The 24,053-nt window shown below is 51.1% G+C and overlaps 1 protein-coding gene across 1 annotated transcript in view; it reads right to left on the bottom strand.

Moving 5' to 3' along the window:
• Window positions 1-24,053, bottom strand: part of LOC136946400 (nucleolar protein 4-like) — a 54,218-nt gene that overhangs the window by 21,614 nt on the left and 8,551 nt on the right. The window contains 5 exon segments of the mRNA XM_067240716.1: window positions 1,283-1,346; window positions 1,348-1,434; window positions 17,485-17,594; window positions 20,884-20,995; window positions 22,945-23,097. Of these exon segments, the coding sequence (XP_067096817.1) occupies window positions 1,283-1,346; window positions 1,348-1,434; window positions 17,485-17,594; window positions 20,884-20,995; window positions 22,945-23,097 (526 nt within the window).

The raw sequence follows: 24,053 nt of genomic DNA, 5'->3' as shown, positions 1-24,053 counted from the left end.
TTCCATCCTTCTATCCATCCATCCATCCATCCATCCTTCTACCCATCCTTCTATCCATCCATCCTTCTATCCATCCATCCATCCTTCTATCCATCCATCCATCTATCCATCCATCCATCCTTCTATCTATCCATCCATCCTTCTATCCATCCATCCTTCTATCTATCCATCCATCCATCCATCCATCCATCCATCCATCCTTCTATCTATCTATCTATCTATCTATCCATCCATCCATCTTTTTATCCATCCATCCTATCCATCCATCCATCTAGCCTTCTATCCATCCATCCATCCATCCATCCTTCTATCTATCTATCCATCCATCCATCCATCCATCCATCCATCCATCCTTCTATCCAGCCATCCTTCCATCTATACATCCATCCATCCTTCTATCTATCTATCCATCCATCCATCCATCCTTCTCTTCTATCCAGCCATCCTTCTATCTATCCATCCATCCATCCTTTTATCCTTCCATCCATCCTATCCATCCATCCATCCATCCATCTAGCCTTCTATCCATCCACCCATCCATCCACCCATCCATCCATCCATCATATGAATCGGGTAAACTGTACTCGCATCAGCAAAAGCCCTCTCTTTCCCTTGCAGCAGCCATACTGTAGCACCCTTGCTCCTCACTGGAATCCCCCCCTCCTCCCCCACTCTACCCCACTGTAAGAGGCATCAAGCCACCCCCCCCTCCCTCTGGAAGCATGGAGAAGCAGCAGGGAGAGGCTGCTTGATCCAAATTGATTCCAGCATCTTCTCTCGCCTGGATCTGGCCTTTCCACTCTACTCACATCACAGTCCAGTGAGTGTGCTCGCTCTCTGGCCTGGCCTGCTCGCTCTCTGGTCTGGCCTGGGCCTACACCAGATCCTGGAGCTCAGCTCACATACACACACACACACACACATCTCAACCTGGGCTGCTAGCTGGCTCTGCTAACTGCTCTCAAGCCAAACGCTCATGTGTTAGGATTGCTCTACGTATAATATAGCACTGCATTGGGTCTATCTGCCCACACAAACATTTTGCAAAGCTCCTTTTTTCATCCTATAGACAGTTTGAAGGATTTCGTTTAAATCACTTGCATTGGAAAGAGAGATAAGAGATTGAAGGGGAAAGAGAATAATTGAGAGAGAAAATGGTTGGATGGATACAAAGAGAGCGGAGAGGGAGGAGGGAAAGAGGAGAGAAAAAGACGCATACAGAGAAAGAGAGAGACAGAGGGAGAGACAGAGAGAGAGAAAACAGCAGTGGCTGTGCTCTTACCGTCTTCCTCTTTGTGTGCGTTGTGCGGGCTGTGCATTCTCTCTCCTCGGTTGGGGTTGGGGGGAACTCAGGTCAGACGCAGGGCCGTGCTCAGCTGCTATCCATGTGGGGTCACTCATATCAAAGTCCTCACTGCTCACTGAACTCTCATCCTGACCGGGGGGAGGGAGGGGAGGAGGGGGGAGGGGGGGGAGAGATAAGGAAAGGAGAGAAGCGTGTCATTCGGTGGACAGCTTAGACAGGTGGATTGTGGGGGACGACATAAAGAGATGCAGGAGCCTATCCCAATGACGGGCCCGTCGGACATCAAAGTTGCCAGTGGTGACGGGAGGCCGGGTTTCCTGTCACGAGGAGGATGAGGAGATCTTAACGGCCTGGGGGCGGCCATGACACCCTGTCTGCAGGTATGACGGCTCGTTACGGCCCATCTGAACTGTGGCCTGATGAGGGGAGATTGAACGACACTAATGTGATCCACACTGTGCGCCTAGGAAATCCTGTCTCACTTATTCTCGAGTCAGGTGGCTGAGCGGTTAGGGAATCAGGCTAGTAATCCGAAGGTTGCCAGTTCGATTCCCGGCCGTGCTAAATGACGTAGTGTTCTTGGGCAAGGCACTTCACCCTACTTGCCTCGGGGGGGAATGTCCCTGTACTTACTGTAAGTCGCTCTGGATAAGAGTGTCTGCTAAATGACTAAATGTAAATGTAGGTACATTTCCATTCTCTATATAATATCCATACAGTGTACCCTTTCTGTGTTGCAACAGTTCTCTTTCTTCATAGTCTGTATAGGAATAAGGCCACAAAGCATTACTCAACCTGAATACACTGCTGGCTGAACAATTTCACTGACCCCCCATGCTCCCAGCCCAGTCAAGGGCTTCAATGTAAATGTATATGTAAATGTTATTCACCAGGCTATTTCACCAGTGCACAGCCTAGCACTCATAAAACACTTCAGTCCCAAGGTCTGAGTCATCCAGCTTTACCAGTCCTTGATACCCGACTAGCCCCAGCCCCTAGCTCCAGCCCCTAGCTCCAGCCCCTAGCTCCAGCACCTAGCCCCAGCCCCTAGCTCCAGCCCCAGCCCCTAGCTCCAACCCCTAGCCCCAGCCCCTAGCTCCAGCCCCAGCCCCTAGCCCCAGCCCCTAGCCCCAGCCCCTAGCTCCAGCCCCAGCCCCTAGCTCCAGCCCCAGCCACTAGCTCCAGCCCCAGCCACTAGCTCCAGCCCCAGCACCTAGCCCCAGCCCCTAGCTCCAGCTCCTAGCCCCAGCCCCTAGCTCCAGCTCCAGCCCCAGCCCCTAGCTCCAGCCCCTAGCTCCAGCCCCAGCACCTAGCCCCAGCCCCTAGCTCCAGCCCCAGCCCCAGCTACAGAGCTCCAGCACTGGCTCTCCAAAACCAGCCTCAGTAAACATCCCTGGCCCAGTCTAGCCAAGTCCCCATCCCTAGGCCAGCCCAGCCCAGGCCCAGCCCCAGCCACCAGTGGAAGTATGTGGGTGACGTCCCCCTCCTTAACCTCCAACTATGTGTTGATTGGACATTCACTGGGCTGCTTTGTGACTGGTATAGTGTGTGTGTGTGGCGCAGTCACTGTGCCTCCTCTGGTTGTGTGGAGGATGTGAGAGCTCTACACTCTCTGTAATGAGGTTCAGAGTGCTGCAGCTGCCTCTCAGGCTATACATACATACATACATACATCTGTGTCTGTCTCTGTGTCTGTCTCTGTGTCTGTCTCTGTGTCTGTGTCTGTCTCTGTGTCTGTCTCTGTGTCTGTCTCTGTGTCTGTCTCTGTGTCTGTCTCTGTGTCTGTCTCTGTGTCTGTCTCTGTGTCTGTCTCTGTGTCTGTCTCTGTCTGGCTCTGTCTGTGTCTGTCTGGCTCTGTCTGTGTCTGTCTGGCTCTGTCTGTGTCTGTCTGGCTCTGTCTGTGTCTGTCTGGCTCTGTCTGTGTCTGTCTGGCTCTGTCTGTCTCTGTGTCTGTCTGTCTCTGTGTCTGTCTGTCTCTGTGTCTGTCTGTCTCTGTGTCTGTCTGTCTCTGTGTCTGTCTGTCTCTGTGTCTGTCTGTCTCTGTGTCTGTCTGTCTCTGTGTCTGTCTGTCTCTGTGTCTGTCTGCCTCTGTGTCTGCCTCTGTGTTTGCCTCTGTGTCTGCCTCTGTGTCTGCCTCTGTGTCTGCCTCTGTGTCTGCCTCTGTGTCTGTGTGTCTCTGTCTGCCTGTGTGTGTGTCTCTGCCTGCCTGCCAATCTCTCACACACACAGTTATACCAATGTATCTGGGGCGAGCAACATGCAGGTCATGGACAAGGAACTCAAGCAGCGAGGAGGAGAAAAAAAAACAGTCCAGTTGCAACACTAACAGGACAAGCTCCAGTCCATGGCTGTGTGTCTCTAGACCCCCCAGGCACTCCAGCCAGGCAGCTACCTCCAGGCCTCCCACCCAGACACACCCACCAGGACCTGTCAGTCACCCTGCTCCCCATGCAGCCCGCCCAGCATGCCCTCCCATTGGTTAGCTGGCGTGTGTCTGGAGCAAATTGACCTGTGCATTATTGATGTTGTGCTGAGAGCAACTAGAGACAGGTCCGTCACCATCACATTGCGCCGCCCAGCTGTGATACAGCCCCAGCCCTCCTTCTGGGGCACTGGAGGAATACCACCCAACAGGGGGCGCCACCCAGGACTCCTCAATTCCACAATGATACTACAGCCTCATAATGTGCAGATGGCCGGCATTGTGTTACTGACTTCGCTCTCAGCTGGATGTAGGCTAGTTCATATGAGCAGGACAACCATCTCCTTGCCTGGGTCTGTATAGGCCTACGGTACCTAGCCTATAATGCCAAGCCTACATGATCATATCCACCATGACTGTGCAGGTCTACCTATCCTGCTGTCTCTATCCTGACTGTGCAGGTCTACCTATCCTGCTGTCTCAATCCTGACTGTGCAGGTCTACCTATCCTGCTGTCTCTATCCTGACTGTGCAGGTCTACCTATCCTGCTGTCTCTATCCTGACTGTGCAGGTCTACCTATCCTGCTGTCTCTATCCTGACTGTGCAGGCGTCACCATCCCTGAAGGTAGATGATACAGCAGCTAGCTGGCATCTCTGTCTTGCTGTTGACCCATATCCGAGTACACTCTGAGGAGTTGTGTTGATGTCTCTCTCTCTCTTTCTCTCTCTATCTCTCTCACACACACGGAGAGAGACAGAGCAGTCCAGCAGTCAGTGTGTCAGTGGAGCAGCCACACACACACACCACGTCGAGAGCAGACGAGACGAGAATCTATCTAGAATCCACACGTAGGCCTAGGCTACAACACAGATAGCCAAGCCATATTAAATCAACTTAGAGAGGATGATTTAATACGATTTTCATTTAATCTGCCTCTTAACTCCTTTTCAATTACGATCCTAGGAACCAAACATTAGCTGCCTGGCCTGCCATCGCGACCATGTTGGGAAGTCTCTCTGAAAATGTAATTCAGAACAACACACACAGCCTATCTACTGCTGTATCTCTTTCTCTCCATCTGCCTTCACCCTCCCCCCAGCCCTCCAGCCCCCCCCCCCCCCCCCCCCTTCTTATGAGTTTTTATTGTGTATTAATGATCCCTCTAATGCCAGTCTCATCTGTATGCAGATGAGAGCAGACCAGACCAGACCCCCCCCCCCCCCCACCCCTCCTAGATGACAGCCTGACTGCAGGACCAGAGCAGTGACCAACCACACATCACCTTGTCTCTTCCGACTCAGTAATGAGATAGAAAGCCAACACACACCCGCACAGACACGCACACACAATCATGATGAGGAACACATACGAAATATTTATTTAGCAACCGCTACTTTAAACCGAATTCTTTTGTTAAATGAATCCTGCTCAAGACTCCGTTTCCAACCTTTGTCAAGCACATTCACACACTCTGAAATTTAACGAAATTTGTCCTAGTTACAAATCCCTATGTCTTCTTGGCCAGTAAAGGCCTGGTACAGTGTCTATGTGTTACTGTCACCTGCCTCCAGTGCAGAGTTCATGCTGTTCAAATGAACAGTAGGAGTGGGGGGCTAAAATAACGAATGCTGAGCTTGGTCTATTTATAAGACAGCGTAGCTGTGCATCCTCCCATACTGGAAGTTAGTGGTGGAGGTACATTTACATTTAGTCATTTTGCAGACGCTCTTATCCAGAGCGACTTACAGTAAGTACAGGGACATTCCCCCCGAGGCAAGTAGGGTGAAGTGCCTTTCCCAAGGACACAATCATTTGGCACAGGCGGGAATCAAACCGGTAACCTTCAGATTACTAGCCCGACTCCCTAACCGCTCAGCCACCTGACACCCCCGTAGTGACCAGCACAGGTGCAGAGAGCAGGAGCTTACAGGGACAGAAGACTGGGTTATAGCTTCACCATCAGCCTGAGAGCAGTGCTCTTGCATGGCCCCTCTCTCTAAGCTGCTCATTAATATGGCAGCCCACAGGCGTGCTATTGTAGTTTAATGATTGTTGAATCTTCAAAGTGCCAGGGCACTGCATTCTTTAGCGCTGTACGCAAACAACACACCGCATTGCATTCAGTATGTGCTGTGACACAATACTATCACACAAGGGTGTTGACGTTTCGCTTGGGCTGTGAAGACGAGGACTGCACTGTGGGTCTGGTGAGTCCAGGGTCTGAGCTATAGCTAGTGTTTCTAGCAATTGACAGATGCCGGATACTGGGAAGTAGCGTTTAGAAGCTAATCCATTTAGCCACCGGACGGACTGACCATCCTATCCTCCTCTTCTGCCCTCTTCCCTCCTTTCGAGTCCCCTCCTGCGCCCTCCTACCCAGGCTCTCTGCGGCTCCCTGGTCCTCTCCTCCTCTCCCCTCCTCGTCTCTCCATCCCCTCCCTCCGCCCTGTCTTTTGTTCTCTTTGTTTTAAAGTGTGCAGCAGCAGACCCTCCAGCCCAGCTGGAATTGGCATCCTTCCACCGCCTACCTCTCTCCCCTCCTCCGTCACCCTGCGTCCTAGCCCCCTCCCCCTCGCATGCACATGCAGTCTGCATAGATGCCAGTAACCCCCCCCCCCACCCACCCCTTTAACATGGACGTCGGTATTTCAGCACTGCTGCACTTCCCCTCTATAAATAGGGAGAGAGGAGCATAGGAGAAAGATGTTTACCGGCTGCCATGGAAACTGATCGGTAACATGGGGGGGGGGGGGGGGGGTGTTACTGGAGAAGGGGGAGGGATGGGGGGGGGGGGGGAGAAATGGATTCAGAACACTTCTGATTCCGAGAGATGAGAAGAAGGCTGGAGACGAAACCCTAGCGACACTGCTAGGAGCCCCCCTCTCGTCCACTCCACTGTTTTCTGTTAACCCCTTCTCCTCTCAGGAGAGGTCCTTAAGGGGTCTCCTCACCCCAACCAGTCGGACCTCAGTAAGACACCATGCTGCTCCAGTTAATGATGTTGTGTTTTGTCACATCTTGTCGAACCAACATTGATTAACCTGGCTGTTAAACTGGACATGGAAGCCCTGGACATTTCTTAAGTAAAAACCTCTCGGGAATGTGGATGAAAAGGTGAGTTGGGGCTAGGGGTGGTGGGTTGGGGGTGGTGGGTTGGGGCTGGTGGGTTGGGGCTGGGGCTGGTGGGTTGGGGCTGGGGGTGGTGGGTTGGGGCTGGGGGTGGTGGGTTGGGGTTGTGGCTGGGGGTGGTGGGTTGGGGGTGGTGGGTTGGGGCTGGTGGGTTGGGGCTGGGGCTGGTGGGTTGGGGCTGGGGGTGGTGGGTTGGGGCTGGGGGTGGTGGGTTGGGGTTGTGGCTGGGGGTGGTGGGTTGGGGTTGAGGGGTTGGGGCTGTGGGTGGTGGGTTGGGGCTGGGGGTGGTGGGTTGGGGCTGGGGGTGGTGGGTTGGGGTTGTGGCTGGGGGTGGTGGGTTGGGGTTGTGGCTGGGGGTGGTGGGTTGGGGTTGAGGGGTTGGGGCTGGGGGTGGTGGGTTGGGGTTGTGGCTGGGGGTGGTGGGTTGGGGTTGAGGGGTTGGGGCTGGGGGTGGTGGGTTGGGGCTGGGGGTGGTGGGTTGGGGTTGGGGCTGGGGGTGGTGGGTTGGGGCTGGGGGTGGTGGGTTGGGGCTGGGGGTGGTGGGTTGGGGCTGGGGGTGGTGGGTTGGGGCTGGGGGTGGTGGGTTGGGGCTGGGAGTGGTGGGTTGGGGCTGGGGGTGGTGGGTTGGGGCTGGGGCACAAGCAAGCTTCTCATCCAGACACCTTCCAGCCCAGTGAGGTCAAGAAGAAGCTCCACTGCAGAGTATTGATCGCAGAAAACCAGGCGTGAGGAGTGGAAAATACTACCACTGAAGCACAGACACGTATATAAAGCACAATCCCAGATGTGACACTCTGTAAACACACACCACAAACACGTACATTTCCACACACAGTCATATTTCTCTTGTCTTACGGATGGCTCAGGAAAGTCTTTTTTTGTGAGAGCCTCAAGTAGGCTGGATAAAGATTGGAGCTTAGGTGCAGACTGATGAAGGATGCAGACAGATTAATATCCAAGTCCGCGCACTCCAGTCAACCACACTGGGTCTGCCACAGGCAAAGAAAAGCCTTCTATTACACGAAGACGGACAATAATCAATGATTCCAACTGACCTTCATTGATCAGCCAAAATGCCTTCCAGGCTATTTCTGTGGCTGTTGGGTTACAGACAGATAATTCTTCCCTCTCCTGTCCACCCGTCTTCTCCTCCCCCCCCCCTCACCCCTCCCCCCCCGCACCCCCACACCTCTCCTCTCCTCTGTCTTCCTATGAGGGGATGATGAGAAGGAGACCTGGGGGATATCAGGGGTTGGGGGGGCATTTCCGAAATGATACCTCCGCCGTCAATTACCCCGCCACTGCATGTTACTCTATACAGTGGCGTCTGACAAAGATGAACACGGGGTATAAAAAGACAACAGACTGTGGGGCGTCAGAGAGAGAGATGTGCTGCTTGTGTTTCAGAGCCTCAGCAAGAACCAGCCCTGGGTAAAGGGGGCAGGAGGGGTGTGCTGGGGGCAGGAGGGGTGTGCTGGGGGCAGGAGGGGTGTGTTGGGGGCAGGAGGGGTGAGCTGGGGGCAGAAGGGGTGTGCTGGGGGCAGGAGGGGTGTGTTGGGGGCAGGAGGGGTGTGTTGGGGACAGGAGGGGTGTGTTGGGGACAGGAGGGGTGTGCTGGGGACAGGAGGGGTGTGTTGGGGACAGGAGGGGTGTGCTGGGGGCAGGAGGGGTGTGTTGGGGACAGGAGGGGTGTGCTGGGGGCAGGAGGGGTGTGTTGGGGACAGGAGGGGTGTGCTGGGGGCAGGAGGGGTGTGTTGGGGACAGGAGGGGTGTGTTGGGGGCAGGAGGGGTGTGTTGGGGACAGGAGGGGTGTGCTGGGGGCAGGAGGGGTGTGCTGGGGGCAGGAGGGGTGTGCTGGGGGCAGGACGGGTGTGCTGGCAGCCGGGGAGGTATGTCAGTCAGATCACTGAGGGTAAAGAAAACACAATTCTATATGGAATGCTCAGTGTCCAGGACAGAGGCAGTGGCTGGGTAGGATGGAAGGGTTGAAACAGCTGCGGTCAGCAGTGTGTCCCACAATCACAGGTTTGTCACAAAGAACTCAGAAACCTGATCTGAAAGCAGCCAGCATGACGGGCCGTGAACACACCGGCTGCTGTATTACAGAAATGTTTAATGAATCACGTCGCGGAGCGAAATCCACCTGACCTCATTCATTCCTGAATAATTCAACAAGCAGGTAACTAAGATATTTCCATCAGATAAACCAGAACGAGCCTGGCTTCTCCTGCTAGACTACAGAAGCCTCCGTCTGGGCGACACCGAGCCACTAAAGGCGGTTCGTACTCCTACTCTAGCGGCAGGAGAGCGGGTCAAAAGTCCATGTCTGTCTCCTGTCCTCTGCAGGTCCACTTCAGGGTAGACCTACAGCTCCTCAGGATCCATATCTGCATGGGCACCATGATCATCTCTCTACGGAGCTCATTTACACCGTCCAAGACACCACTGGCTTCTTGATGAGCCACAAGTCACAAATCAACTGAGGTAAGGAAAGGAGAGAGAGAATAGAGAGAGTAAATCTATGTAGATATCAGGGAGAACAGTGTGTGGGTTTCCTGAAGTATAGTTATATTAGTATCTAGCCTGTGTTCAGGATCAAACTCCCCTCCTGCACACAATATTTAAGATATTGACAGACTGCAGATTGGCAGCTGCACATAAGCCTTTTTCATTGCAAATAGTCTCCACCGAGGCAGGTGATGGCTGTCATGAGTCATGACAGACAGGCAGACAGACAGGCCTGGGAAACAGAAGGGTTTTCCCAAACACGACCTGCTTGTTAATGTTCAGAGTCCCATCAGACTTGGTTCGAACACCGTGACAGCAGCCTGCAGAGTCTGGCCAGCTCTGCTTCTGACGAGCTGCCTGGCTTCTCTTTACATGCAGAGAGCAACAAGCTCCATATCGTCTTCATGCAGATGCATGGTTCTGAGTGACAATTGAGGGTCATGCATATTTAAACTTTGCTTTCTCAGACACAGTGTGGGTGACTACATTGCAGAGACAGAACAACCTTGATTCCTCTTCCACATCGAAGTATCGTGGTAAAGTGGTGGCGGGGGCTTTTAGGGAAGCTGACATTCGTCACAAACGTAAGAGGGGTGACAGCCACACCAGTCTATGCAAGTGACGTTTCTTTTCTGCTTTCCAAACTGCCTTATTTTTTCCCCCTTCTTTCAGATACACAATGTTTGAAGGTTTACAGTTTAAACAGGCTTCTTTTAACAGAACAAGCCATCAGTGCACAATCCACCCAGCGAACACAATGCAAGCTAGGCTCGACCACACAACACCAGAGATACAATACACAGTATAGCTAGGCTACTTAGCTTTTCGTGTGTGTGTGTGTGTGTGTGTGAGTCATGTCGCGTTCTGCAGGCAGCACATCCAAACGAGGGGTCAGGTGGAGGAAGCAGCTTTAGCCCGCTCACTTAGAGATGAGTGGAGTGAAGCAAAGGTCACCCTTTAGAAGGCCTCCACGACCCATCTGTTTAATCTGCCTGCGACCACCTATAGCTCTGAGGACTTGAAGGTCCTGGTCAATCATTTGCTCCACAACGCGGCAAAACACTGAACACTACGATGCAAAATCCCCATCAACAGATTATTTCCCGAAAATCCCTGAGTTCCTCTTTTGAACAAGGCCTCTTTTTACTGACAAAATAAAGCCCTCCACGTTGTTGTTCTGTAGCGCAGGTGGACAGCTTATAAAAAAATCCTCGTTCATCAATGTAATACTACAGCAGCCTGGGCTGGTCTGCCAACAGATAGAGGGGAGTCCAGACACCCCCTGCTCTTGACAAATACCTTGAGAGATTACACCAGTGCCTGTCCGACACTCTCTACTCCTGTTTAATCCAGTCAGCCACAAATCTGCCTCTCGTATGACGATTAACCCCTTTACCCCCGTGGAACCAATCCTAGGAAAACAGACTGGCTTTGAGCCCAGAAGGTCAAAACCAGACCGGCCCGGCCCTGCTTCTTCCCAAACCACTAGGGGCAAATATTAAATCCGAGCTGAGACAAAACGGGAGATCTTAGTCGGTGAGCTATTTTTTTGTGAGTGGCCAAATATGTGGGTAGGCCTTCTTTACTGCCAGTCTCTATGGCTCTCCCCTGTGAGTCTGCAACCATTAGAGTGGAGTTTCCAGCGTAGTAGGAGGGCAGTTGATGCTCAAATGTACCTCGAACCGTGATCTCCTATTGATCCCATTATTAGCTCCAGGGTATAGCCAATCATGATGCCAAAACCGTAATCCTCTTTGTAAAGCCTACTTGTTTTCCCACATGCACAGAACAGATCATTTGCTGATAGACACATGGTAAGTGAGGAGTGACTAGCGCAGGGCAGCTGATCGCCAGGCTGAGGAAGCAGACAGATGATCTGTTCACCTGCTGATATCGCGTTGTGGGAGGGGTCTGTGGGGAGACACTGGTTATGCTGCCTGAGCATTAACCACACCGAAGAAATAGGCAGGGCTAGTTGAGCACAGTGCCAGACCCAGCTAGTCGAGTACAGACTCAGAGGAGATCACATCCCACAGCATACAGCACTGGGCAGGTCCAGTACAGAGTTGAACATGTCTTAGTGGGCAGCAATAGTCCCACTCAGTCAAGTGCTGCTGTAGCCCATGGTGGGAAGATTATCGCCCTGGCCCCCTCCAACATGCCAGCCCCTCTCAGGGGTCAGGAAAAGTGATTTTTTTTGGAAGGCTTTATCCTTGTGAGGCTTTGGCAGAAGGCAGGGGATGATGAAGACAGGGTTAAAGCATTAACCCTTTCTAAACTGGAGACAAGCCACAGTCCTTCTGGAATGGAATTATTGTTTTGTTTTTTACTTAAACACTCGATCTGTCACCTTGAATCAAACCCAGATAGACAGATCATACAACTAGACAGTAATGTGAGAGCATCATGCGCTGCCATACAATGATGAGGGGACCTGGAAAGCTAGGCCTCTGCATGTGTGACACAACTTAATTAGCTTGGAGCTGAGAAATGAACACCATCACTAAGAAAAATATGTAGCATGATGGTTTTTAGCTAACGCTAGGTAGCTAACTAATCTACCATACCAGCTTTCAGTAACGAGTAGCCTAAGCAGTGCTATAGGTTTGGAAATATACAGTTGGCTGTCAAGCTACGGTTTGCGTTGGCTTGAATTGCTTTAGGGTCCAAAGTTTGCAACTTTAGGACAGTCTCAATTTAGACTACTTACCAAGTTAAATGTGTGACTCTGGAGTAGTTAGTTTTACATATTTTTCAATAACTAAATGGCTAACAAATACAGTTCTTTACTTCTTTAACGGTATTGGAATGTTGATCTCTTCAAAGTAGCAACGAAGGCGAGCAGTCTACTGTGGCTACGTTTTCCCGGGGAATGTTACCATGGTAACATTGGCCAATTTCTAGATTTATCTGGTAGTTAAAATATAATCGTAAGTAGCCTACAAAAACAATGTAGTTACAAGGGACCAGTCGACTTCGTGAATCGGACGCCCGGTTTGTTGGCTGTGCTATCTATCGTTGCCATCACACAAAGCAAATAGCAACAGTCTCTTCCAGTATTCAGATGAGGTTACTGTATCAATGCAGATGAGCACAGTGATTGTTCCCCACTGTGCTTGGTCATTCTGCCTCGCACAAGATGGAAAACAATGTAAGTCGAAAAGGACAGCATGGAAGCTTCAAGCTAACACATGTCCATGTATGTATGTATGTATGTATGTATGTATGTATGTATGTATGTATGTATGTATGTATGTATGTATGTATGTATGTATGTATGTATGTATGTATGTATGTATGTATGTATGCTTTATACATATATCACTGTCGATAAGCATAGGCATCTGGCTATAGAATACCTAAACAATATTGCCCAATCATCAGAAATAATTTGGTGCTGACTTGGCACATAATAGGACATAAATCGCATTCTCAAGCTATTCCAGCCGTCAATATGATTTCAATAAGAATAGGATTAAATAACAGACTAAATATACTGCAATGAAGCACTCATTCGCGAAATACATTCTTATATTTCATTTATTTTACTAAAATGACTGGAAAGAAATTAGAAACTTCAGAATTGTATTTATATCCCTTTGACAGCAGCACGCCCAATTGGCAAATAAAGCGCTGGTAAAAAATATTTGATCAAAAATGATGTTATGCCAATTTTTCGAATTACGAATGCCAATCGTAATCCCACGATCAGGAAAGTATACTAATCATAGTGAAAATATAGGGTGGAATAATCTTCAATGCAACATTATTTCCCACAGCTGGCGAGAGAAATGGCTTGATAGCCTGCATTGAAACCAGCTGAGCACACCATAATAAAAACATAAACCTAACCACGTAAGATGAAACAACACTCCTTACCTTCACTTCTGTTCGTAAAATTCAATTCTGAATATCGACCCCCCTATTCTATATACCTCCCCCTCTTGATGTCTTTTCAATTTTATTTCGATAATATACTAAGGACAATGTCCTGCTGTGTGCGCGAGCCCAGGACCCTCAAGATTCGCTCTGGCAGCCAGCCCCAGAGATGGAGGCGGGGCAGCGGCCATCCACGTCACGCCGCGTGTGAGATAGGGCAGTACAGTGGGTTCCACCAAATCCATTTAAATTGTGATAGGCGGCTTTGCAGAGCCTTTACCACCCTTTCCTCCCCCCTTTCCTCCCTTGTTGTCCCCTTCTCTTTGTTAATTCTCTCGGTGCAACAAATCGGCTATCCTCGTCTCCTCCCTCCAAGCAAGGTGCACTGCACATCACCTTCAGCTGGAGACGTTCTATTTCTCTCTCCACCACTTGAGAAAAGGTGGCTACAGAGACAAGTACAGATCTTAATAGTTTACCAATGTAGTAATTCACCAATACAAAGTCTAAGTGTATTAATCACTGGACCTTTGGGCATTGTGTGCTATAAAAATAATGTAATCCTTAGAAATAATCTAAACAAAGGCAGCATGGATGTGTATAACGTCTGGCCCTTGAACGTACCGCCACCTAATCTCTTAGCACAAAAGACTATGGTAGATTTGCATAAGCGTGCCGTAAACATAAACAGAGTAATCCTCAAAGTCACAGTGCAGAAGATCAACATGGAGAATCCACATCCTTCTCATCTCTCCATGTTTTAAGATCTCCGAAATAATGCATACGGTTGATTACTAAAGTGCCTGTGAAATATATAGAAATAAATACATTCAATATTGATTTCAGTAGGATTGGTTCATTTTCAAGTGCCTTCACAGTCACACCAAGTCAACAGACGCCTGTTGTAGGCCGGCACACTTCATGTTATTTATGCGAGTAATGTATGGTGCAGATCTGCCATCTATAGGTAGGAACAGGAACAGCAGGCTGGGGATCAATAATTCACTCATTCATTCCAAGACACTTCAACACTTAATAGCGTGGATACATAAAATCGTGGTTCTGTTGACATGAGAACACATCCTATATACACAGACATAAATACACAAATGATGTATATATGTATATATATGTTGGTGATCTGTAGCTAAATATATCTATCTTATATATTATATATAGTTTATTTTCTGATATCTTATGTAGGTTAACAAGATTATTATTGCAGATACGTTATATTGATAGCATAATATAACTACAGGATTTTGTATATACATTTTTCTGTTATATTCTAAATATCGAATGTAAAGAAGTGATCTCTAAATCTGGATTATCGGTATTTAAACATTTGATAATTCATGACCTGCAGCACCTTGACTTTAAATGAAGAACCTACTGCTTAGTAGGTCTACATTTGAGTTGGTTAATTCAGTGTTCCAACTACATCTTTACCTTGCAACCAGTATCCTCTTATCTCATGTCCTGCTAGGCCCTCAAGTAATTATAGCCTTTCATCACCCCCACCTCTCCACCCCCCAAAATTAAATGAGTTTCCTCAGGAGAAGAGAAAAATAAATGGGAAAAGGGCCCATAAACGATAATGAACCAGATCTCCTTATTTTAATTCTCTACCCCCTCCGCTCGCTCCCCTGCCTCCTCTCATCAACCCCCCCACCCCACGCCTCTTCCCCTCCCCCCCCCCCCCCCCCCCCCCCCCCCGGCAGAGCCGCCGCCCTTGCGTCTGCAGCCTAGAGCAGGAAGGATGCTGGGTAATTTCCTCCTTTATTGAATTGGGCTGGACGTGCGTGTCATGATGGTCTAGCAGCCTCCCTTACACACACACACACACACACCCACACACACACACACACACACACACACACACAGCCTCTGTTCTGCTTTCTTTTCACTTTTTTCTTGTACACACAATCTCTCTCTAACTTCCCTTCCCCTTTCTCGATCCATCTTTTGTCTCTCCGTCACCTATTTGCTCTTGGAGACCCTCGTAACCCCGTTCTCCATCAGGCGCCCATAAACACACACAAAAGGCAGTGACCTCCTTTTCACCGGCCGGCCATTCAGACATCCTGCACACACTCCGTCACCCCCTCCTCCCATCCACTCCCTCCCTACCCTCCCTCCCCTCTAACCAACTCCCACAGGCACCCCTCCTCCCTCCCTCCCCTCTAACCCACTCCCACAAGGCACCCCTCCTTTCCCCCTGCCCTCTCCTCATCATAGGTGAGTCATTGTTCTTTGTTTCCTCTCCCCAGTAACTTGGGATGTTCTGCTGTGCTGGCACAAGGCTAAAGACTAGCTTCAGACCTGGGAACCTCATTACGCTCTCACAACATAACATGTTGATACCCATCTACTTCTTCATTATCACTATGACCATTACTATCACTATCACCATCACCCTCCCCATCACTATAGGTAATGTTTACATCGGGCAAGTCTAGCATCCCCCATAGGGATCAATCAGGCCAGCACTATAAATACCGTATGGCCATCAGCCCCCACCCTTGGACCCCTGCCTGTCATTCCCACTGTGTCATTCTTCCACCTGCTCTTGGTGGGACCCAGAGACACTGCAGAGCACAGAGACACAGACACCCAGAGACACTGCAGAGCACAGAGACACAGACACCCAGAGACACTGCAGAGCACAGAGACACAGACACTCAGAGACACTGCAGAGCACAGAGACACAGACACCCAGAGACACTGCAGAGCACAGAGACACAGACACCCAGAGACACTGCAGAGCACAGAGACACAGACACCCAGAGACACTGCAGAGCACAGAGACACAGACACTCAGAGACACTGCAGAGCACAGAGACACAGACACTCAGAGACACTGCAGAGCACAGACACACAGACACTCAGAGACACTGCAGAGCACAGAGACACAGACACCCAGAGACACTGCAGAGCACAGAGACACAGACACCCAGAGACACTGCAGAGCACAGACACACATACACCCAGAGACACTGCAGAGCACAGACACACAGACACTCAGATGTGGGGGTGGTGTCTTTCAGCTCCCGACAATCTGGTGACAATGAGTGTGAAGACAAAGCTCCCACATGAAGACAAAGCACCGCGTCTCACCAGAGGAGACATACAAATTGCTGTACATATATATTACAATATAGTAAATTTTTTATATATATATATATATATATACGTATATATAAAACTAAAATTAATAAATCGCTTGGCTCATTTCTCAATTATAGTCGCATATTTCTTTTCACGAGTCGCCTATTTACAGAGGCGGAGATTATTGAATCAATGATATATTGAGAATGATGGAAGAATCGTGTCTTTTGGGTAATTGCATTTATCACACTTTTTTTTCTCTCATCCAGACATTGACGCAAGGTTGAGAAAGAAATGGACTGCAGCAAGAGCAGAGTTCTTCCCGCAAGTCTGCAGGGCTGTGTGAGGGGGGTGGCAGGGTAGCTAGCAGACAGAACATATTGGCATTCCTCTGCAAATTGGCACTCCACCACTGCTCTCACACCTCACCTAATTAGACAGCAGCTTAGAGGCTCTGTTAATTGGAAAAAGCAGAACCCCCATTCCTTCTCTAGTTATCAAACGGCACAGACACACACGCGCACTCGGGCGTACACACAAACAGACCTGGCTGTGGAGCTTGATTGACAACCAAGAATAATTCTGTTCCAACACTCCAAGAGATAGCCACAGTCTCAAATAATTGGGAGGAGAGGTGAGACAGGGTGGTAGGTTGGGAGGAGAGGGTGCAACATGCAGATAGGGAGGAGATGAGGCGAGACAGGCAAATAGGGATGATAGGGGGTGAACGATACTGTAGGAGAGGAGGTAAGCTAGACAGGGAGGGTTGGGAAGGGGAGAGACAGGAGGACAGGGGTGAGAAGCTGGAAGGTAGGAACAGGGGGTGAGACAGGCAGAGGAGTGAGACAGGCAGGGAGGCGTCAGTAGGGGGTGAGACAGGCGGAAAGAAAGGAGAGCGTGGAGATGGAGACAGGCTGAGCTCAGTCAGGAGACCCACAACACTGCTTCCCTACTGCCTTCAGTCCTTCATCTGCTGGGACACACGGGGCTTAGTTCTCCTGCAAGTCTTTACTCTTTGTGCACAACATGACACAATCCTGCTGGAATACTTGATTGATTGACCAATCGGGTGAATAATAATATATGGATGGACGGGCTGATTGGTTGGATCCAGCAGGCAGGTGCGTACCTGTTCGTTGGTGCTCATGCACTGCAGCTTCATCTGCTTCAAGTAGGTGGTGGTCAGGGGCATGTTGTAGTCGATGACGTCAGGGACCAGTGAGGACGGACGGTCATTCTCTGAGGAGACAGAGACACACACCGTCAGGGAACGGGAGGAGAAATGCTACACACACACACACACGACACGATGAGAGGACGCGGACCTCAGCTGAGAAATGAGGACGTCTGTGTGTGTGTGTTTGATCTGGATGATGAAGAACAGCGAGTGCTATCTGTGCATGTGAAATGAGGGCGTGGCAGGGGTAGTTCTCCTGCTAACCAGGAGAGATCTTCCTGCGGTGGGAAGAGAGGGCTCCTCTGACTATCTACATCCCTCCATCCCTCCATCCCTCCACCCCTCCATTCCTTCCCTCCACTCCACTTCTCCATCAAAGATCATATCAGTTGTGTGTAATCAGTTATCAATCAACCATCACCCGCAAAGACATCCATCCTGAAGACACGCATACACACACACACACACACACGCACACTAATCAATGATCAAGCCTCTGTCTATTTACTGTAGCATATTGATCTCCCACATTGTGTACAACCCCCCCCCATCTAACACACTCCTCTCACACACTCCTCTCACACACTCCTCTCACACACTCCTCTCACACACTCCTCTCACACACCTGACCGCCTTCTGTCTTTAGTAGGTCAACAGATAAATGACCTGACAAACAAAAGAGATGAAGAGAGATGAAAAGATGGAGCTAGGGGATGAGAGGAGGAAGAGAGGATGAAAGTCTGGTGAGGAGGGAGAGGATTGGAGGGTGAGAGCGAGAGGAAGGAGAAGAGGCAGAAGATCAGAAGATGGAGAAAGCAGAGAGGGGAAACAGAGGATCAGGAGACTGATGGAGAGGGACATGAGTGGAAGAGTGAGAGGAGGGGAGGAGGGGAAAGAAGGCTGGAGAGGAGGGGAGGAGGGGAGGACAAAGAGGATCAGAGGATAGAGACAAGGTAGCCCTCTCCTATGTGTACCGATGACAGTCTAGAGACAAGGTAGCCCTCTCCTGTCCTGAGGATGTTTACCTGGTCTGGTTTTAGCCGACTGGACTTCTACCACCAGTAGAATAGTCTTCTACTGGTGGTAGCCTACCTTCTACCTCCAGGCAGCTGCCCTGCCTGTAGACACACACCCAGCAGAACACTGTCTCCACGCCGTCCTGCCTCTAGACACACACCCAGCAGAACACTGTCTCCACGCCGCCCTGCCTGAAGACACACACCCAGCAGAACACTGTCTCCACGCCGCCCTGCCTGAAGACACACACCCAGCAGAACACTGTCTCCACGCCGTCCTGCCTCTAGACACACACCCAGCAGAACACTGTCTCCACGCCGCCCTGCCTGTAGACACACACCCAGCAGAACACTGTCTCCACGCCGCCCTGCCTCTAGACACACACCCAGCAGAACACTGTCTCCACGCCGCCCTGCCTCTAGACACACACCCAGCAGAACACTGTCTCCACGCCGCCCTGCCTCTAGACACACACCCAGCAGAACACTGTTTCCACGCCGCCCTGCCTCTAGACACACACCCAGCAGAACACTGTCTCCACGCCGCCCTGCCTCTAGACACACACCCAGCAGAACACTGTCTCCACGCCGCCCTGCCTGAAGACACACACCCAGCAGAACACTGTCTCCACGCCGCCCTGCCTCTAGACACACACCCAGCAGAACACTGTCTCCACGCCGCCCTGCCTGAAGACACACACCCAGCAGAACACTGTCTCCACGCCGCCCTGCCTCTAGACACACACCCAGCAGAACACTGTCTCCACGCCGCCCTGCCTGAAGACACACACCCAGCAGAACACTGTCTCCACGCCGCCCTGCCTGAAGAGGGGCCAAGGGACAGAGCTACAAACTCTTCTGCCGGCATAAATTTCAAAAAGCCCCAGTGCAGAGTAATTAACTGCTTTTTAATAATGCAAGGGTGAACTTTCGTGCAAGTTGCTACGGTGATAGGGGGGGCCGGGGTGGAGGGGGGGGTTGATGGTTTGTGATTGGGGGTCAGGGATGGGAGGGGGCAGACCCCCACAGGGTAGGAAGCCAATTAGTTGATCTCTTTCAGGGCGACACCCAGTGTTAGCTCAGCACTGATACGTGCCTTTGACAGACGCTCAGGTCTCAGAACATGTGTGTGTGCTTCTATCTTAGTGTGTGCGTGCGTGAGCGTGCATGAGATCTGAGAGGTGGTTTGGTGGTGATTATACTCCATTTAGCCAGGTTTACATATGACAGCTCCCCTACTCTAGAGAGAGGTGCCCTCCATATCTGAAGGTTGGGCAATATCTCAGCCCCAATTTAACAGGAATCAAATATGTATGAAGAATGAAGAACTGGCCAGCCAGTCCTCCTTCTCCTCACCCGCTTCTCTCTCTTTCTTTTTCTCCCTCTCTCCCTCTCTGGCAATGCTGATAACAATCACGGTTTGCCTTTTTCCCAGAGTCCCCCCCTCTTTCTCCCCCCCCCTCTCCCTCTCCCTTTCCCTCTCTCTCTCTCTCCCTCCCTCTCTCTCCCCTTATACTGTAGACATTAGCTCGTTTCCTGCCCATTTTCTTTGTTAAAAGCCTCTAATTGGGCTAATTGCAGTGTGTTAGCGAGGAGGCAGGACACTGCAATGACTCTTATTCTAATTGGACTGGGGCAGAGCTGGGGGGGGGGGGGGAGTGGTTGGGGGGGGCGGAGTTGAGGGAAGGGGAACATAGATGAGGGAGGGGGGGCGGCAGAGCTGGTGGAGGGGGGAGAGCTGGGGGAGGGGGGGGGGGGAGTAGGGGGGTGGTGGATGGGGCTGCCTTTAGGGTTCCAGCAGTAACAGTGGTGTGTGTGTGTGTGGGGGGGGGGTTCTTCACAAAGTTATTCTCGCCACTCCAGTGAAGCATTTCCATCTGTCCGTACCTCATACTGTTCCCTCTACCCACGAGGGCTGAAGGTGTCATAATGATGTCTGTTCGACATGTGATACTGGACCAGCTCTTCTATAACCAGGTCACAGGGTTCAGTACAGACCGGAGATCGACAAGAGAGAGAGAGAGAGAGAGAGAGAGAGAGAAATGGAGAGAGAGAGAGAGAAAAAGAAAGAAAGAAAGAGGAGGACATGGAAGGGGAGGAGGGAAAGAGAGATCAGGAGAGAGAGAGCAGCAGAGAGAGAGCAGGATAGAGAGAGCAGGATAGAGAGAGAGCAGGAGAGAGAGAGAGATAAAGGAGGCGAGGATACAAAGAAGAAAGGTGAGATCACACTGAGTGAGTGGAGTAAAGGAGAGAGAGAGAGCAGGAGAGAGTGTGAGTGGAGCAAAGGAGAGAGAGGAACAGGAAGGATGGATGGAGGTGTGGAGGTCAAAGTCACCTTTGAACTCTGCTCCTGCAGGGTTGATGTGCATCCTCTTCTGACACTCCCCACAGCTCATCAGGAAGCGCGTCACCGCCTCCCTCGGTAGGAAGGCGTACGTCTCTGCAATCTGTCCATCCCACCAGTGGTGTCAGGGATGGGGAGAGACAGAGAGACAGAGAGACAGAGAGAGAGAGACAGAGGGACAGAGAGAGAGAGAGAGACAGAGGGACAGAGAGAGAGAGACAGAGGGACAGAGAGAGTGACAGAGAGGGAGAGAGAGAGAGAGAGAGAGAGAGAGAGAGAGAGAGAAAGAGAGAGGGGACAGAGTCAAACAGGCTGCAGTTCTGTGATAAATTAAGAAAATTGCAGCGATTACCACCACAGAGCTGCGTGCGTGTGTCTGCGTGTCTGCATGTGATTGTGTGTGGTGTGTATGTCTCCGTGTGTGTGTGTGCGGGATTAAGATAGGGACAGAGACAGAGTGGACAGTGAAAGCAGGGGATGGGTAGAGGGGGATGGGGGGGTGGGGGGGGGCATCGTTGTCTTGCAGAGAGACACAAATGTCAGTGGCAGCTGTGGTGACAGTCTCAACAGCCTCTCTGTGTTTGGCAGAAAGCCTTGGCACGCTGGCACGCTAGCACGCTGGCACCAACACCGCCCTGCCACCAGGAGAACACTGACCAGGACCCGGACAGACACAAGGGCAGTCAGTCCACACACACACACAACATGTCCCGGGAGAGAGGGGGAGGGGGAGAGCCGGGGGAGTGTGTGAGGAGATAGAGGGTGGAAGAAGCTGAGGGGAAAGGGGGGTGGGGGAGGAGGGAGGGCGAGGAGAGAGGGCGAGGAGGAGGGCGAGGGGAAAGGAGAGAGGCGAGGAGAGGGGCGAGGAGAGAGGGCGAGGAGAGAGGGCGAGGAGAGAGGGCGAGGAGAGAGGGCGAGGAGAGCGGGCAACGAGAGAGGGCGAGGAGAGAGGGCGAGGAGAGAGGGCGAGGAGAGAGGGCGAGGAGAGAGGGAGACAAAGAGGTCAGGGGGACATATGGGCCTGGTGTGCTTAGCGGGGGTGAGAGATGCAGCTCTGGGGTTTCACCAGAAGAGGCAGTCACACCAATTGAGAAAGCCTGACAGGAGCTACATTGGGAAATGAAAAACGGCACCGTTCCTTGTAGGAGGTCTGTGTGAAGGGGAACATTTTCAGATCTGCGGTCTCACAGGCCATCTTACAAATACAGCTTTGGTTATGGATGGTCAAGAAGCTGTCCAGGAGGTCACGGTCTCTGCACCTGCCCTCATCATCCTCCTGAACCAGACCCAGACACCTGGCCTCCTCCCCCTCGCTTGCTCACCCATGGCGAGGGAGAGGAGGAGGAGTGGAGGTGGAGAGACAGGTCTCAGCATGACTCCCCAGAAAATCGAATATGTCTCTCGATCGGAAGTGGAGAAGCGTTTTCTTTCATTCTCCGACAGTAAAGTGAAATTCTCTCCATCTCTACGTTCTTTTTGGGGTAATGAGGTTGAGGATGAGGTAGACGAGGGGATAAGAGCAGGAATAGAAAGAACAGAGAAGCAGGAGGGAGTACTGAGTGACAACGTTCTTCAGTGAAAATTGAGACTACAGAAACTGGAGTGGAGAAGTCAGGAAGAGGAATGAATACTCAAGAACTAAAAGAGAATAACAGAGAATCAGACAGGTTGCAAAACCCACTGAACAGCAGAGACACTGGGAGGGAGGTAGACAGACTCACAGAGAGCAAGAGCAAAAGAGTGAGATTGGGAGAGAAAGGTTGAGTGAGAGAAATTGAGAGAGAGGGGTAGATGGACAGAGGGGGAGAGATTGAGAGAGAGAGAGAGAGAGGAGAGAGAGAGAGAGAGAGAGAGAGAGAGAGAGAGAGAGAGAGAGAGATGGGGACAGATTTGACAAAGTCAAAGGAAAAAATGTCTGAGATAAAACTAATGGAAATAGATTAAATACATTTGAAAAAAGAGTGTTGGAGAAAGAGAGAATGTTGGAGAGAGAGAGTTAAAAAGCGAGTTTTATAGAGAGAGAACATTTTAGAGAGAGAGAGACGCCCTTACAGCTTTGTAGGTCTTCTTCTGTCCTGCGTGCTTGGGGGCCCTGCCCGGGTCAGAGCTGATCTCCACATGCATGGCGTAGATGATGTCAAAGAAGTCCTCCACCACCGCCACCCTCTTCAGGGACGAGTCCTGGCCAGACACCCCGTCCACACACTGCCAGACACAGGGAGAGAACACACTTTAGCAGCCGGTCCCAAAGGCCTAACGCAGGCCGGAAGAACATACACTAAAAAGCTAGTATGTGGAGGAATATGCACACATTTGCACACAGATCTCCCACACATACAGTTATGTACCATTCACAAACAGTAACATTGGCCAATGAAGAGCTTTCGTAATACATTTTTCATTGACCTTCCAAGTGTAGCAATGTATATCCTACTGGGAACTCCACAGATGGCAGCTGGCCTAACTAGAAACACCTACACACTTGAGATGCTAGTTCTCTCTCATGGCACAAGGACACACATACTGCATCGTAACGCCAATGTAGCCCAATGCACTGAGAGCACAAGGCTGCATGTGGAGCCCAGACACCCTGCCTTGTCCCTGGAGTGTCAACAGCCAGGCACAGGGTCTCCCTGGGGGGTGCAGCAGGGGCAGGTTCCCCCCAGGCCTTCTCCCCTGGGCTGGGGGGAGACGGAGGGGAGAGAGGGGAGGAAGGGTTAGGACCCTCCCTCTCTGCCACAAGGCCAGAGAGAGCTCTGTCTGCACCTGGGGAAGTGTGTGTGTGTAGAGGGGGGGGGGGTCTAAGGGGGAGTTAAGGGAGATTGTGTGATGGGGGGAGGGAGCTGGATAGAGGGCTGGAGGGACGCAAAGGGACTGGGGAGGAGGAGTAGGAGGGGGAGGGGGAGGAGGAGGGGGGGAGGGGGAGGAGGAGGGAGGAAGGAGGAGGGGGAGGAGGAGGAACTATCCATGCTTAAAGCTGAATCCACTGTTTCTGAGACAAACAGTGAAAAGGTGGTGAACTTTCTAGTTATCTCCCTCTCCTCCTCTGTGTCTCACCCTCTGTCATCTCCTCACTCTTTCTGACTCTCTTTCTGACTCTGTTTCTGACTCTCTGAGGGCTAGCTGGGGCAGATACTACCACCTCAACAGGGCTAGCTGGG

The sequence above is a fragment of the Osmerus mordax genome, chromosome 7, assembly GCF_038355195.1.
Source record: "Osmerus mordax isolate fOsmMor3 chromosome 7, fOsmMor3.pri, whole genome shotgun sequence".
In the NCBI taxonomy this organism is placed as follows: Eukaryota; Metazoa; Chordata; class Actinopteri; order Osmeriformes; family Osmeridae; genus Osmerus; species Osmerus mordax.
Note: the sequence above shows the minus strand (reverse complement) of the source record. Positions and strands in the feature narration are given on the sequence as shown.